Source organism: Uranotaenia lowii, chromosome 3, assembly GCF_029784155.1.
Source record: "Uranotaenia lowii strain MFRU-FL chromosome 3, ASM2978415v1, whole genome shotgun sequence".
Classification (NCBI taxonomy): Eukaryota; Metazoa; Arthropoda; class Insecta; order Diptera; family Culicidae; genus Uranotaenia; species Uranotaenia lowii.
This window is the reverse complement of record NC_073693.1, coordinates 151,830,973-151,847,450: the sequence shown is the minus strand read 5'-3', so window position 1 is coordinate 151,847,450 and position 16,478 is coordinate 151,830,973. Positions and strand designations below refer to the sequence as shown.

The 16,478-nt window shown below is 41.2% G+C and overlaps 1 protein-coding gene across 5 annotated transcripts in view; it reads right to left on the bottom strand.

Moving 5' to 3' along the window:
- LOC129758280 (putative mediator of RNA polymerase II transcription subunit 15) overlaps positions 1 to 16,478 on the bottom strand; it is a 253,832-nt gene that overhangs the window by 109,475 nt on the left and 127,879 nt on the right. For all 5 annotated transcript variants that reach the window (XM_055755756.1, XM_055755757.1, XM_055755758.1 and 2 more), the window contains exon 3: positions 959 to 1,152. In XM_055755756.1, the coding sequence (XP_055611731.1) occupies positions 959 to 1,152 (194 nt within the window). The remainder of the gene's footprint in view (positions 1 to 958; positions 1,153 to 16,478) is intronic.

Genomic DNA, 16,478 nt, shown 5'->3' with positions numbered 1-16,478 from the left:
TTTGGTGGCCCACGATTCCCCACCATTTTTCAAAATCCAAAAATATTGCCTTTTTTCAAACAGTCAGAATTTGGGGAAAATAATTTATTAAAAATTTTGAAAAATACCTTAAAAATGTAGAAAACCATACCATTTTTTATTTCCATTTTATCTTTTATAATAAAGAAGTTATGGAACAGCGAAAAAAAGTGGCCCATGATTCCCCACTCTCCCATACCAGAAATTATATTTTCTTGAAGACCCAAATATATAAATTGCGTGTTTTCTCTACGAAATAACCAGAACATTAATAAAAGCTATCACAACACAGCAAAAAAGCTACTTATACCGTTTATCGGCTGAACCAAGAAAAGTATATTTTAACGGGAAACACCGAAATTCACTAAAATGTATCAAACTGCGATATATTGAAGTTGGCTTATAATAATAATCGATAAACACCTTGAGAAACATGGTACAAGAGCCAACACTATGGAAAACTCGAGTAAATTTAGTCCTAAATGGCACTAAAGGTCACAATCAAAATTAAGAAAAGTTTTACAAATCTATTAAAAAAAACCGTGAACGCTCTTAAAGCTAGGCGTATGGCTCTGAATTCTCATACATCTGTTAAAATGTACACTTTTTATCGATATTTCAAACTGAATTTTTGATTTTTCAAAAACATAACTTTTATAATAAAAAACAGGTGTTCACTTACTTTCGTAAATACTCCTTATTCGAAAAGCAGAATAAAACCCCTACAAAAACATATTTTTACCAATTTTGTGCGTTATTTCCTAATGAAGAAATAGAAAATCGTATGCTACCCTATTCTAAGTGGTACAAGTTTTAAATAACTGTTTCCACCGGTTTTTTTTTTCGATCATGTCATAAATCATAGCTCAAAGCTTTTTCGAGGCCATAAAACCTACCTATTGAGGATATTTATTTTTATAGAAACGTAACCATAACTTACATGTACGGATTAGGGTTCGGTATGTCATCCGATTGGTCCTCCCAAACTGGTGCCGGATCGCGGAAAGGAGGTTTGGGTACGGGAGCTGGTGTGCTCGTTGGAGGCACTATGGGACCCTCATTGGTGTTCCAATAGACCCTTATCGCATGCGTTGGATGATACCCATTGAGCATCACTATCACAGCTATTAGACCCTGGAAAGGTAGAAATAAGAAATAATGGTCAGGCATTGTTTTCACTCGTGTTGGCTTATGTGAATGGCGTGAACATTTAGACTGAATGTTAGAAATTGGTTAAGAAAGAATCTTCAAAAGTTCAATTGTTATTTCATAAGTCTAGCACACAAGCATTGATACATTTTCCCAAGTCAAGTGAACGGTGATTATTGTTTGCTATCAATTCTTTTGTCAGTTTACATTACATTTTTGGAAGATTTACAATTTCGTCGTAAGCGAAAGTAAGACGTCTCATCATCTGCCCTTCTTTATTACAAACAACGATTTTTTTCCCAGAACATCTAACGCGAATCGCTTATAATTCGCATTGTTCATCGCCCGATGGCACCGGCTCAATAATTTCTTAACATGGGCGGCACTAATGAAATCATTCTGCTCACACACTCCTAGCCTAGTGGCAGCATATAGTTAGTAGTTGAATCTCGCATGGCTGTATTTATCTTCACAGGTGAGGCATGGCAAAAATACATACCTTCTTTTATGAAAAACAATCACTCAAATTGGCCAACAACAGTGTGTTCTTTTCCGACCACACCGAAAGGCTTCTGCCGCCCAAGCCGGGTGGGCTCGAGAGATGTATTTATTGCTGCTGTTTTGGTGGAAAAAATAATGGCGACTCGCAACCGGCGTCTTCAGTAGCTGCTATTGCATTATGCTTTTGGCTGGTTACACACTTTTGATACGACGACGGGCGACCAGACGTCTATTTTAGCCGTTTTATTATTTTTTTTGTTCGTTCTGATGCAGTGGTGCTCAAGTTCAAATCGCACCATGTAAGATTAATGGTTCAGTTATTTGTGTACTACTAATTCTTTGAAATTCTGATTGACAGGAAAATGTAAGAGCATACCTCTTCCTCGAATCCAATTAAAATTCAGATAATTTTTAACTGTTCTCGAATAAAAAAATGTCAAAGTCGTCGATATTTTCTGTAATTGAAATAACAGGAAATCATCGGAAAAAAACGAAAAAACATGTTTTTAACAAGTTCTATAAAGTTTTGAATGTGAAATTGTTTGATAGATGAAGTGTAAACTTTGACAATATTAACAAAATAATAAATAACAAATAAATGGATTGATTTTTTTTGTTATTTGCATACATTGCACAGTGGGGATTTTCGAGCCAAAAAAGGTATTCAATTCAGGCAAGAACGCCTTGCATGAAAAAACAACCATTCTTTATGTAAAAAAACACGAGAAATCGAATGGTCTACACCGCTTTCTGATAAAATGACTCTTAACGTCGCATTTTGCCCGATTTCCCCTATTTTTTAGTGTAAAGTTATAATTCCGATTGTAGCCATCTACCTTGCAACCAAAAAGTCATACAAACCATACTTATTTATGTAAAAATGTCAGCTGAATCGATTGGTGTACTCCAATTTTTGTTTCTACTATGACAAGTGGCTCCAATTTTTCATCATGAATGATCATTTTTGGTAGATTTATTAATATTCTAGCTAATTGCGTCATTTTTGTACTAGAATGAATATAAATGGCTAAATATCCCCAACCTCCCCTAGCTTTTTTAAATTTATGCATAAATTTCACTGTAACAATCGAGCGATTCACATACCAAATGCAAAAACCAAGTGATTTAGTGTAAAATTTGTCGCTGAATCGAGTGGTGTACATCGCTTAGTGCTCAGCTTACGAGAATGGCGGCAATCACCCCGATTTCCCCTAAAATCGAGCGATATGTGTAAAAAAATCATTATAACAAATGACAATGTATCATAAAATGCACAAAAATGATTGAAACAGGTGTAAAACTTATTGCTGAATCGAATGATGTACACCGCTTAGCGTTCAGTTGACGAGAAGAGCTTCAATCACCCCGATTTCCCGTAAGTTCATTAAATTTCTTTGAAAATTACATTGTTACAAACGAGAGTTTTATTTAACAGATACAAAAAACATTGGTTTATTTATTTTATTTACATAGTATTCCGTCTCACGACATAACTTGACGAACATAATTCCTAAAATTCACTCGGTTCATAGCAACCGTTCTCCAATTTCTCGGGCACCACACGTTCGCCAGATCACGCTCCACTTGGTCTAACCACCTCGCTCGTTGCGCCCCCGCTCGTCTTGTTCCTACCGGATTCGTAGCGAACACCTGTTTTGCAGGACAGTCGTCCGGCATTCTCGCAACATGTCCCGCCCAGCGTATCCGGCCAGCCTTCACCACCTTCTGGGTACTGGGTTCGCCGTAGAGTCGCGCGAGCTCGTGGTTCATCCTTCGCCTCCACATTCCGTTCTCCTGTACGCCGCCAAAGATGGTTCTTAACACTCGTCGCTCGAATACTCCGAGTGTACGCAGGTCCTCCTCGAGCAATATCCATGTCTCGTGCCCGTAGAGAACAACCGGTCTAATAAGCGTCATATACAGGTTACGGCTGGTGTCATTGTCTGCGGTCACCAGTGAGCCGAGATAGACAAAGTCTTCTACTATCTCCAGCTCGTCGCCGTCGATCGTGACCTTGTTATTACTGGACAAGCTGGTTCGGTCGGTCTCGGATCCGCAGGCCAGCATGTACTTCGTCTTGGACGTATTAATCATCAACCCAATCCTTCCTGCTTCGCGTTTCAGTTTGCGATAGATCTCCTCCACCGCCGCAGATGATCTGCCGACTATATCAATGTCATCGGCAAAGCAGATAAGTTGACTGGATCTGTTGAAAATCGTGCCCCGCATTTCGCCCACCGCTCGTCGAATAACACCTTCTAGCGCCACGTTGAACATCATGCAGGATAGACCATCACCTTGTCGAAGCCCCCTGCGCGATTCGAATGAACTCGACAATTCACCCGAAATCCGCACACAGCACTGCGTTCCATCCATCGTCGCCTTGATCAGTCTGATCAGCTTCCCGGAAAAGCCGTTCTCGTCCATGATTTTCCATAGCTCGTTACGGTCGATCGTGTCGTATGCGGCTTTGAAGTTGTTCACGGCATTTTTGGAGGATTTGCCGTAATGTGAATATCTGGTCCGTCGTAGACCGTCCCTCCATGAAGCCGGCCCGATGACTTCCCACGAATCTGTTTGCTTGTGGCGTTAGGCGGCGGAGTAGGTTTCGGGACAACACTTTGTTGGCGGCATTGAGGACAGTGATCGCTCGGTAGTTCTCACAGTCCAATTTGTCGCCCTTCTTGTAGATGGGGCATATTACCCCCTCCTTCAACTCCTCCAGTAGCTGTTCTATGTCCCAGATCCGGATTATCAACCGGTGTAGGCAATCGGCCAACCTGTCCGGGCCCATTTTGATGAGTTCAGCTGCGATGCCATCCTTCCCAGCCAACTTGTTTCTATTCAGCTGGCGAATGGCTTCCTTAACTTCACTCATCGTTGGGAGTGGCTCCTCTTCGTCGTTGGCTACGCCGGCGATGTACCTTCCCTCGCCGTCTTGATCTCCTGCATGTGCGCCGTTCTGGTGTTCATCGAAGTGCTGCTTCCACCTTTTGATCACCTCACGATTGTCCGTCAGGATACCCCCGTCCTTATCCCGTCACATTTCGGCTTGCGGCACGAAGCCTTTACGGGATGCGTTGAGTTTCTGATAGAACTTCGTGTTTCTTGGGAACGATGCAGCTGCTCCAGCTCCTCGAGCTCTTCCTCCTCCAGGCGGCGCTTTTTCTCCTGGAAAAGTCGGACTCGCTGCCTCTTCCGCTGTCGATGATTTTCCACATTTCGACGGGTGCCTCTCTGCACTACTGCCGCCCGCGCGGCATTCTCTTCGTTAATCACCCTCCTACACTCTTCGTCGAACCACTCGTTCCGTCGAGATCGCTCCACATAACCGATGACGTTCTCCGCAGCATGGCTGTTTTGATGGTATCTCAATAGTCCTCGAGAGGGGCTTCGTCAAGCTCGCCCTCTGCCGGCAGCGCTGCTTCGACCGATTGCGCGTAGTCTACCGCTACCTTAGGTTGCTTCAGTCGCGCGATATTTAACCGAGGCGGGCGCCGGTTTCACGTGTTGTTTAGTACGGAGAGTTTTGGGCGCATATTCACCATCACCAGATAATGGTCTGACTCGATGTTGGCGCCCCGACAGGATCTGACGTCGATGATGTCCGAGAAGTGCCGGCTGTCGATCAAAACGTGGTCGATCTGTGATTGAGTTTGGTACGGTGATCTCCAGGTGTACTTGTGTGGGAGGCGGTGCTGAAAAAAGGTACTACGTACGGCCATTCGTTTGGAGGTGGCGAAATCGATAAGTCTGAGACCGTTTTCGTTGGTCAGCTGGTGCGCACTGAACCCTCCAATTGTCGGTTTGAATTCCTCCTCCTGGCCGACCTGAGCATTGAAATCCCCGATGACGATCTTAATATCATGTTTTGGGCAACGGTCGTCACCGGTACTTCCGAGGTGAGGGCTGTGCACGTTGATGATGCTGATGTTGAAGAACCGACCCTTGATTCTCAACCGGCACATTCGTGAGTTGATCGGCCACCACCCGATCACGCGTTTTTTTCATTTTCCTTATCACTATAAAAGCTGTTCCAAGCTCGTGTGTGTTGCCGCAGCTCTGGTAGATGGCACGACCATCTGGATACGTTCGTACCGTGGAGCCCTTCCAGCAAACCTCCTGCAGCGCTACGATGTTGAATTTGCGGCTCTTCAATTCGTTGGAGAGCACGTGGGTACTGCCCACAAAATTTAGAGATCGGCAGTTCCATGTTCCAAGTTTCCAATCGCTAGTCCCTTTTCGTCGCGTGGGTCTTTGCCGATTTCCATCCGCAATTTGTTGTTCGTTGTTCGTTGCTTATGTTTTTTGTAGTCACGGGCTCGCAAGGCCCGCAGCTAACCCCACTATCTCGCAGGAGGACCGTCGTGATGTTGCTGTTTTGGGTCCCGAACACCACCAGGACCTTGTTGCACTCCGCACGCCGCCCCTGACATGGAAAACAGACGCGTACGAAGCCCCCTGACTCAGTCTGCATGCGACCAAAGCATCCACCGGGGTTGGGTACCCGATCTCCGCTAAGGTTGCTCGCACCCCAGCTAGCACCACGGGGAGGTAGAGAATCGGAGTTGCAGACAAGAGGTGATATGACCACTACCCGAAGGTTGGGTGTATGGGGTCTCGAGTTGCACATTGTCTACCGTTCACTAGCCAAAAAAACATTGAATCGGGTGTAAAACTCATTGCTGAATCAAATGATGTATACCGCTAAGCGTGAAGTTGACGAGAAGAGTCACAACTCACAACCACCCCAATTTCCCCAATTAATTCAGAAAAAAGCAACTTCTGACTTGAAATTTTTGAATTAAATGAGATTCATCTTCTGTGGTTATTTTTTCCAAAAAATCAAATAAATGCTATTTGAGCCAACGCACGCATCGTGAACTGTAGTTTTGGCTATTTTATCCTCAATCTCAATCCCAATATGTTTTCAATTAATTCAGATAAAAGCTTGTTCGCACACGAGTATTTTGGAACAATGAGTACTATCTCTTGTGATTTTTTCTGAGGAATCGAATGAAGGCTTTTTGAGCCTTCGCACGCATTGGAAAATGACGTAATGGATTAAAAATTTCAAAAATGGAGAGAAATTGAGGGTACAAATGGCCATTATTCCATTTTATCGATGCATGCGGTGGCTCAAACAGACTTCATTCGATTTCTCGATAAAAAAAACTCACTAGATAAGTCTCATTTATTTAAATTTAAGGTCTGAACATGAATTTTGGTGAAATATTTGAAAACTGTTGGGTAATTGAGGGTAAAACAGTCATTATTCCAATATCCGCACGTGCGGTGGCTCAAATAGCCTTCATTAGATTGCTCATAAATAATGACACAAGATAGGTCTCATTTGGTTTGAAACTATATTAAAAATGTTGGGAAATCGATTTTAAAACGGCCATACCTCCACTTTCCGATTCTTGCGGTGGCTCAAACAGCCTACATTTGATTTTTTGGGCAAATCACACTAGACAGGTATTTTTTGTTCAAAATTTTCTAGTCCAAATCAGTGTTTTCTGGATTGTCTAAGAAATGTAGGGCAATTAGGGATTAAAAGGCACTAAATCTCCGTTCGTAACCTCGTGTGGCGTCTGAAATTACACATGGCCCATCGATTCTCCGGACAGTTTTACTTAGGGATAGTATATTTTCATAGATGTGGTTCATGTAGGAGAAAAGATATTGAATTTCATCGCAGTTTATACACTTTTTCCTCATTGTGCATCGGTAGAGATCCACCCAAGCTACAACAGCGCGATTAGTGAATTTATGTCACAAAATTTGATTTTTTGTAAAAATTTATAAGAGACCACTATGGTTTTAACCAAGGATGGAAAAATTCGTTCACCAGCATGAACGCTAATGATTCTCAATCACCGCTCCGTTCACGATGAAAGCATCGGCGATGCGAGCGTGAACAGACGACCGCTGATTGGTCGGATTGGCAATCCGAATGAATGAACTTTTAAAAACGTTCGGGTGAACGAACCGATGGCCGAAACGTTCGCCGCAGTTAACTGGATCGTTTTTTATTTTCACCACGACGTTCGTTGGGTGAATTGATTCGCAAATGATTGTTGAAACACAATCGCCAAACGATTGCACGATTGCATTCGCGAATGTTTCTGTAACCGGTAAAGGATTGCACCATCAGGTGCTTGTTTTTCGGCTAATTTTGTGCGTGTTTTAGCCCCCGCGCTCGCTGGCGGTTTGTTTTCTCATGATTTTATTATAATTTACTAGCTGACCCGGTGTGCTTTGCTACACCTTTCAATAATAAATGTAATTGGTAAAAATTTATTCAAATTTAGATTTTTGTAAGCAATTTTTAGATCAAACCTCATCATAGTTCAAATCCAACAACATTGAAATGACAGCTGCAGCTTGAGTTCCGAATTGCATTTCAAAGATGGTATATATCATTTACTGAAACTTGATCTCTAAATTTGTTTTTCAAGATCTGAAGTTTATACTCTGTATTTGAAGCTTCATAATGACTTGAATAATGTCAAAATTTATGGGTTTTCCACCTTTTTTTCGCAAAGTGGGAAGTTACAAACTTTCATAAAAACATTTGTCAAATCTTTTTTTGAGTTATGCCAAATATCCGTACGCAAAAAAAGACCTGTTATAAAATATGGTCCCTTCTTTGAAAAGCTCTTTATCTTAAACTTACATGGGAGCTCCCCCATCTTTTCCAATTTGGTCCCCCACTGCTTGAAGAAGGTAGGCTGAAATATTTAAAAAAAAAATATCAGTTGCATCACTGAATAAATTTTGAGCATTTTTTATTTTCTCTTTGACATTTGAACATGCTCTAGTGTTCCTTGAATGAAAATTGTTTCGGAAAATGAATTCCCTCACTTTTGGTCAATAAAAATCAGTTTATTTCACTGATACCTTTCACTTATGCACACGTCAGTCCTATCTTATCTGATTTAAAGAAAAGGCTCTTGATCAGTTCATGTGTTGGATCGGATTTTTTATCTTCTTTAAATTTAAATGGCGCTTGATAAAACTTCAGTTGAGTATATTTTTACATGTTCAACAAAATGTTTCCGATCTACCTCTGTAGAAAAAATCTTATTCATATTTCTGTTATCAATATGATTCAAAAATAACCTTTTAGGCGAAATGGGTTGAAAAATTGTGTGTATATTTTTTACTTTCTGTTTTTTTTTCTATTGTCCGCATAGTGTCATACCACTATTTCATTAGCATCAGAACTAAATTTATATTTTTAGATAACAAATGCTACCTACATTAACACGAATTAAATATGGAAGTATTTTTGCAAATCTTTCAATTGGTTTTGATTCGATTGATAAAATACCAATCCGTGTCACATGTAGGCGTCATTTATTTCCACGCGCTGTGTACAATTGAGCAAGAAAAACCCATCTAGGTTGCGTATCGCCGCCACGTGCATTAGAAATATAGATACTTGGGTACAGGCGTCTGATTGTTAAATTTTTCCAGCGATCAAAGTACAGTATGTTTTGGTTACTATCCACTTGCGACGACGTTTGCTTGACCATAGAGACAAAAAACAAACCCCTCAAAGAAAAAAAAATCTCTTAAAATGGATGACATGACTTTTCAATTTCAGATTTTGGCATAAATTATGTAAACCTATGTTTTATTCGATCGGCAAAATGTCAATCAGGATCACATCTAGGCGTCATTCATACTCATGTGCTGTACAAATGAGCTAGAAATCAAGTAGAAAAAAATCACATCAAGGCTTCATATCTCCACTCCTTGCATCGAAAATATGCTTGGTTGAGAATTACGCGCCAAAATATTCCCACTGATCAGTATGCTATGCCATGGTTACTATCCTCTCGCGACGTTGGCTCACGACCGACGCCTCGACCATGGAGACGAAAAACAAATCGCTCAAAGGAAAAAAAATCTCGAGAAAATGGATGTCATGACTTTAATTTGTTTCGAAAAACTACAAATTTTGTATGGGAGCACCCCCTTCCTTAAGTCGCATGGGGTTTAAATTATTATAGAAACCAACTCCGGCCCCAAAAACCCTCAGATGCCCATTTTGACGATGATCGGTTCAGTAGTTTCCGAGTCTATAGGGAACAGACAGACAGACAAACATTCATTTTTATATATATAGATAAGATGTTCGAATAAGAACATTCAGCACTTTTGCACATTGCGAAGATAACTAAACTGACAAAGGGGGGTTTGAAAATGTCCACTCTTGTTTACGAAGCCTAGGGATTTAGCTTTTGGCTACTGGGACATTTTTTTTAACCAAAATTGCCAAATAATCATTTAATTATGTTGAGATTGCAAGAATACAGAATATAAAATTATTACTTTTATATGCGTCACATAAAAGTTATAAAATCCGCAACATAAATATTGTAAGCCAACATAGCACTCAAATATCTGCCTAAATCTGGACGATTACGTGCTTGCCTACTTGAAGCCGTTTTGTTTTGTTCGAATTGGTTTTCGGAAGGAAATAAAAAATTGTGAGGTATTGGCTCGAATTTTTTTTAAATTTTTATTGTTAATTGAAATAACTATAAAAATGCTAAGCCTAATACGTGCGTATGTTTCGCGTTCGTATCCCATTGGGACATAAAAGCGAATTCCGCACCGTAAAATCAGCAGCTATGACGACGTTTATTCGACTGAAACAATATCGACGGCTTTGATCGACTCCAGGCCGACGTCCTTGCCTCCTATTTTCAAACCCCCCATTGTCAGTTTAGTTTTCTACGCAATGTGCAAAAGTCCACACTTTTACTAATTATATGTTGAATGTTCCTATTCGAACATAAATTAAAATAACATCATGAGAAAACAAACCATCAGCGAGCGCGGGGGCTAAAACACGCACAAAATTAGCCGAAAAACAAGCACCTGATGGCGCAATCCTTTACCGGTTACGGAAACATTCGCGAATGCAATCTTACAATCGTTTGGCGATTGTGTTTCGACAATCATTTGCGAACGTCGTGGTGAAAATAAAAAAACGATACAATTGAACGCGGCGAATGTTTCGGGCTTCGTTTCGTTCTCCCGAACTTATTAAAAGTTCATTCATTCGGGATTGCAATCGTTAGTGTTCATTGTGGTGTGTTAACTTTTTCTTTTCCCGATTGCTTCGATTGGCAGTTAGAATTGAATGAGTTCACCACGGATTGCAGATTGAATGTACTTCGATCCGATTTTTTCCATGCTTGGTTTTAACGTATCTCAACATCTTCAAAATTATTGTTTTGATGCCAATTTGCACAGCTGGATAAAAACATCAATAACAGTAATTTTTGTTTTGGACTCAATTAAAATTTTCAACGTTTTCTTTCAAAAACAAATATACTCAAAAGATTTACAATGTTGGTGCATACATTTAGGGATAACAATTATAAACATTTCTCAATACTTTTTGGATTTAAAAACAAATGAAATTTTATCTTCATGCCACTCTATTAGTCCTGCCACTGTTTCCATCATCTTTTCTTAATTCAAACTTAACCATTTGATAGGGTTTTTAGCCATTTGTTCTATACAGACTGTTTAGGCACCGGAACACTTTTCGGACGCGATAAGAAACCCGGAAATCACTTTTGATTTTACTTAATCAAAACACTTTATTTTTCGGTTTGAGATTGGGGGGTTTTATTTCGGCGAAGTGTATAGCACGGCGGATTGGTTTGAACTGTCTTCACAATTGTGTTGTACAAAAAGTGTCGAAACCGAGAAATGTATATAATGCTAAAATTGTCTACAACAAATACATGTAAATTATTCTAGTATTGAATACTGAGAGGAAAGCATAACTTTAGGTAAACATTCTCTTTCGCTCTGCAATGAACAGAGCTTATCTCTCCTAAGAGATATTTTAGATGTGTTTCAGATGGTCTAAACTCCCGTCTCCGTCTGTCATTTTTCTCTTACTACCACAGAGGCCAGGCAAGGCAATGCTTATACTACAACATAAGCCGCCCGCCTTGAAATCCCATTTCAACACTAGGATAGCTAGATTCTCGATTACCTTATTGGTTTCAACACTACTCTAACTCCTAACGGGACATGTTTAGTGATAAGTTTTGTGTAGCAATCTAACGGTAAATTCCTTCTCGACAAATTGATCTTGTGTTTTGTTTTGCTCCTTATTTCGTTTCTATTTTTCTTCTCCTGTGTAGTGTAGTGCGGGTGTGGGTAGTGTAGTGTGGTAAATGCTGAACTGGAACCGCTTGCTGGAGCTCAAAGATGTTCTCGCGATTTGGAGGACCTTGGAGTTGCTGCTGGATGCTGGTTAGATGCTGCTACGATGATGATTTGCCATGGTAAGTAACAGTTGCAGATTATCTACAAAGTTCCGTGAAATTGCATCGAAAATGTGACGATTCTGTTGGCGTTCTTGTTTTCGATTGTGGCGATAGACTGTGACGTTTTTGTTTTTGTTTTTTGCAGCTCAGTTAGCCGCGCGAAGTGGATCGTGGAAACGGAGTACACCGGGCACTCTTTCGATGGACCTGCAGTAGAGCCTTGTCCTATGGTATTTCTCAACCTGATGGTTAGCTGATTCCTTCTTCCAGGGTTGTTGTGTGACGAAGATGCTAGGGTAAGTATCATCAACACTTCATGTAGATTAGTTTTAATGGCAGTGTAATTTGCATGATTTTTTTTTTTTTTATTCCAGAAATGCTTCTGGCCGGCGATATGTAGCTGACGTTAACGATATTTGGTGCACCGGTACAACGATATATTAGGTGCACCAAATTAGCTCTGGAACTATGCGAGGATGGCAGAGGGTTGGGTGCTCGCAGGAACTCATGCAAACAGGTAAGTTTCGAAAACTTCTTTGGTTTACGTTGTTGTAACTACCTTTTTTGTCCCACCGTAGGTTCTGCTGCTGATTGGACCAATTCATGGGATGTTGTTACTTCTCGATGAACTGGCTAGCTTGTCGCGGGCCGATGTGAATCCGAATCTGCCCAGTGGAACGTCGTGTGATGGTGGGTTGATCGGCGAATTGACACAGCAATACTTGGGCCACCAAGGATGGGTACTTCTGTTGACGGGCGATGAATCTGCCAGATTACTTGTTCTGGCCGGCAGGAGATTTTTCCATGTCGTGTGGCTCAGCATGAAAATAACTACACGCAGCTGTAGTGGCGCTCTGGCCTGACCTGATCTTCAGATGAAATGTGGACCATGGAATAGATTCGCACAATTTGGAGCCTCACGAATGTGCGATGGTTGTTTTGTCGATAGATGGAGGCATACCTGAATGCGGAGGCGCAGGGCCTCCGCCCACGCTCCAACGAACGTCTGATGACCGTTGTTTCAATGATGACATCCTCTTAACTTCTTTGGGGATCTTCTTAGGTGGAGGTTCTCAAAAACCATGATTCTACAATTTTTATGGGTAAATGCAAGCGAAGTTTTTTTTTTTTCTCAACCGGTAGGGTTTCTCAAAAAGGTTCGATAACTTTAAGCGATAAGGTAACTCCAAACGATAGGACTTTTCAAAGGGAGGTAAAGATTCTTCAAGCGATACGAATGCCTTCTTGATTTTGTTAGAGTTCTTCGAAAGATTTGGCGGAGAAAGCGATTCAGTTAATTAAAACGGCAAGGTGAAACTTCAACAATATGATTCGGAGTGATTATGCGGGCTTAACTTAAACATGTGAGATTAGAATCAAATTTTGCTTCACTTCAATATTGATTGATTACTTGACAATGTTAGGGTTCTTAAACTGCTTGCAATTCATCTTGCATTCTTGTTATATTCAACAATTTCAGGAAAAAGAAGGGAAAATGACTTGGTTCTTCAGTGAGCATTTCAGTGACGAGAATTCTGACTCAATCATACACAAAATCTTTTTGAATGACATTCAACCGAATTCATTCTCTCTGACTTATCATATCTGACGCAAACTGATTTATTCTTGGGTTGGGCAACGACGAAACGTTCCACTTCATTTCTGACTGTGGGTTCATGAGGAAATCTTGGGCGGGGCGCGGAGATTCGACCACTCGACCTGACACAATCCAACCAAAAACAGAGTTGTGAAGCATGTGACCATTCTTCGTGACTTTTCTTCGTTCATTCTTCAACAACTCCAAGTAATACTCGGCACCAATGACGACATCGATCCGCTTTGATTCGTGGAAGTAAGGATCAGCTAGCAAAGAGGAATCGGGAATCGACATGGGCGGAGGATGAAACGATGACGAAGGTAGCTGCAGCGTGAGTTTGGGCAACACAAAGAATTGCATAGTTTCGCGGAAACCAGATATTTTTGGTGAACGTGAGCAGACTTCAGAACGTATGGTTTTCGTTGACACTGACTCAGACGACCCAATACCCTGAACTGACAAAAACGTGGGTGTTTCTTCGAGCTTCAGCTTTCTCGAAAACTCTTCAGTCATCAAACAATGTTGCGAACAAGAGTCTAGCAGGGCTCTAGCCGTCAGAGCGTTACCGTAGCGGTCTTTGATCTTGATAAGAGCGGTAGGAAGCAGGGTATTCGATGCAGGCTTGACAGATAGTGCTACGTAGCTTTGGCTTGTGCTTGGCATAGGTGAATTGACTTGTGTGGTTGTGTTTGGTAAATTGTGTGTTGCATTTAGTGGTTGAGTGTGTGTTTCCGTAACTATTGGCATGGTTTGTTGTCTTTGCTGTTGATAAGCTTGCTGTGAATAAATATGGGTGCTTTCTAGAGTTGGTTGTGCGTTTGACAGTTGACTGAGTCTCGGATTCGACGGACTTGGAACGGAGGATCGCGTAGCATGCAGCATAGTGTGATGCTTTTGTTGACACAACCGACAACTGCTACGAGTGCAGTTCGTCGCAAAATGACCATGCTGCAAGCAATTTCTGCAGACTCGACTTCGATTGGCGGCTTCAACACGTTCTGATATCTTCAATCGAAGGAATCTCTGACAGTGAAACGGTGAGTGCCACGTTTCACTACAGAAGGGACACTGGTTTGACGACTTAAACGTGGTATAGCTTGCTGATTGGGCTCTTGGCTGATGATGATCTGCGACATTGTAGCGGGGTTCTGTGGATGGAACAACTGACTGCAGAACGGAACAGTAGCTGCGCAGAAACTTCTTCATGTCCTCGTATTTGGGTACTTCTTTGCAGTTGTGTTGTGTTTCCCAGCTTCTTAAAGTGACAGAGTCCAGTCGCGAGCAAAGCATGTGAGCTAGAATGGTGCTCCACCCATCGGTGTCCTCGCCAACCTTCTGCAGCATCAACAAGTTCTTCTCGAACTCACTAATGAGATTGTTGATGCTCTCAAAACTTTCTTTCCGAATCGGTTCAAGTGAAAACAATGCGTCTAGGTACGCCTTCACTATAAGCTTCTTATTCTCGTATCGTTCTGTCAGAATCTCCCAGGCGACAGCGTAATTGACGTCGGACAGTTCGATAGAGAGAACCTCCTTAAGCGCCTCGCCGGAAAGAGATGACTTCAGGTATGTAAACTTCTCCATGGGAGCGAGTTGTCCGTTATTATGGATAAGACTTCGAAAACTATCACGAAATGAAACCCATTCACTGAGGTTTCCACTGAAGCTAGGCAGTCGAATTTCTGGCAGCTTAACTCTCGACCCCATGGAGGAATGTTCTTGACGATGAAAGGAATTGTCGTAGTTTGGAGCTTGTTCACGTTTGTGTTGAAGTTTCGTCAGCGCACCCTTCAACTGGAAGAAACGGTCCTCGAAACTCAGCAGCAGCATGTCGTTTTCTTCCTCACGTTGGGCTTCTGCTTCATCCTTAGCATCGCCGTAGAGCTCCTTGGCCTTCTTCTCTTCGCTTTCATAAAAGATTAGCTCGATTTTACTGCGCACTTCATGAAACTCATCAAACACAGGCTCCAAGGCTCCGAGCCTTGAAGCAATCTGACACTCATCACGTTCTGACTCGTAATTCTGTATGAATCGGTCGACACTGTCCATGAGAAGCACTATTTGCCGTTCTCTTTTCTGCAACAACTTCAACTGAACATTTTTCGCCATTCTGACCGGAAAATTTGTCCACTTCTAACTTAAATTCAAACACTCTGACGTTTCAGAGCTGAAAAAGCAGCGATTCAACCCAAATTGGGGAAAACGAGAAACCAATTTCCAATTTCCAAAATATCTGACAAACTTGGACCAAATTTGTCCAAAACTGACGAATTTCTGACTCAAATGCTGACGTAGGCGAATTTATCGGTGAAGTTCAGGAGTTTGTTCTTAATTTCTGACAAAATATCGAACGATTTTCAATTTCTGACAAATCAGATACCCTTGGACCCGATTCGTCCAATACAGAATTACTAATAACTGACTCAGGCTTCCAATTTCTGACGAATTCAAACTTGTACCTTCAGACAAGTTCTTAAACTGAAACGTTGTTTCTGACACAGGCTTAATATTTGACAATTTTTCAGGCGACTTGTAAACTGACTCAATTTCTAACAAGTTTCAGACCAAATTTCACTGACTCAATTTCTGCCAATATTTCAGAAAGAGATTTCCGACAATATTCAGACAAGATTTCTGACAAAAACTTAAATTTTGACTCAGACTCAATTCTAACAAGTTTCAAACAAGATTCCAACAATATTCACTTAAGAATTCCGACACAAACTGATTCAGACTTAATTTTGATAAGATCTCTGACTCAAACTTAATTTCTGACCATTCAGACTTAATTCTGATAAGTTTCCGACTTAAACTTAAATTCTTCAACAAACTTGTATTTTCTGACAAACTCAAACACCTTGGACCCAATCCGTCCAGTACTGAATAGTTCTGACCAAAAAATCTGA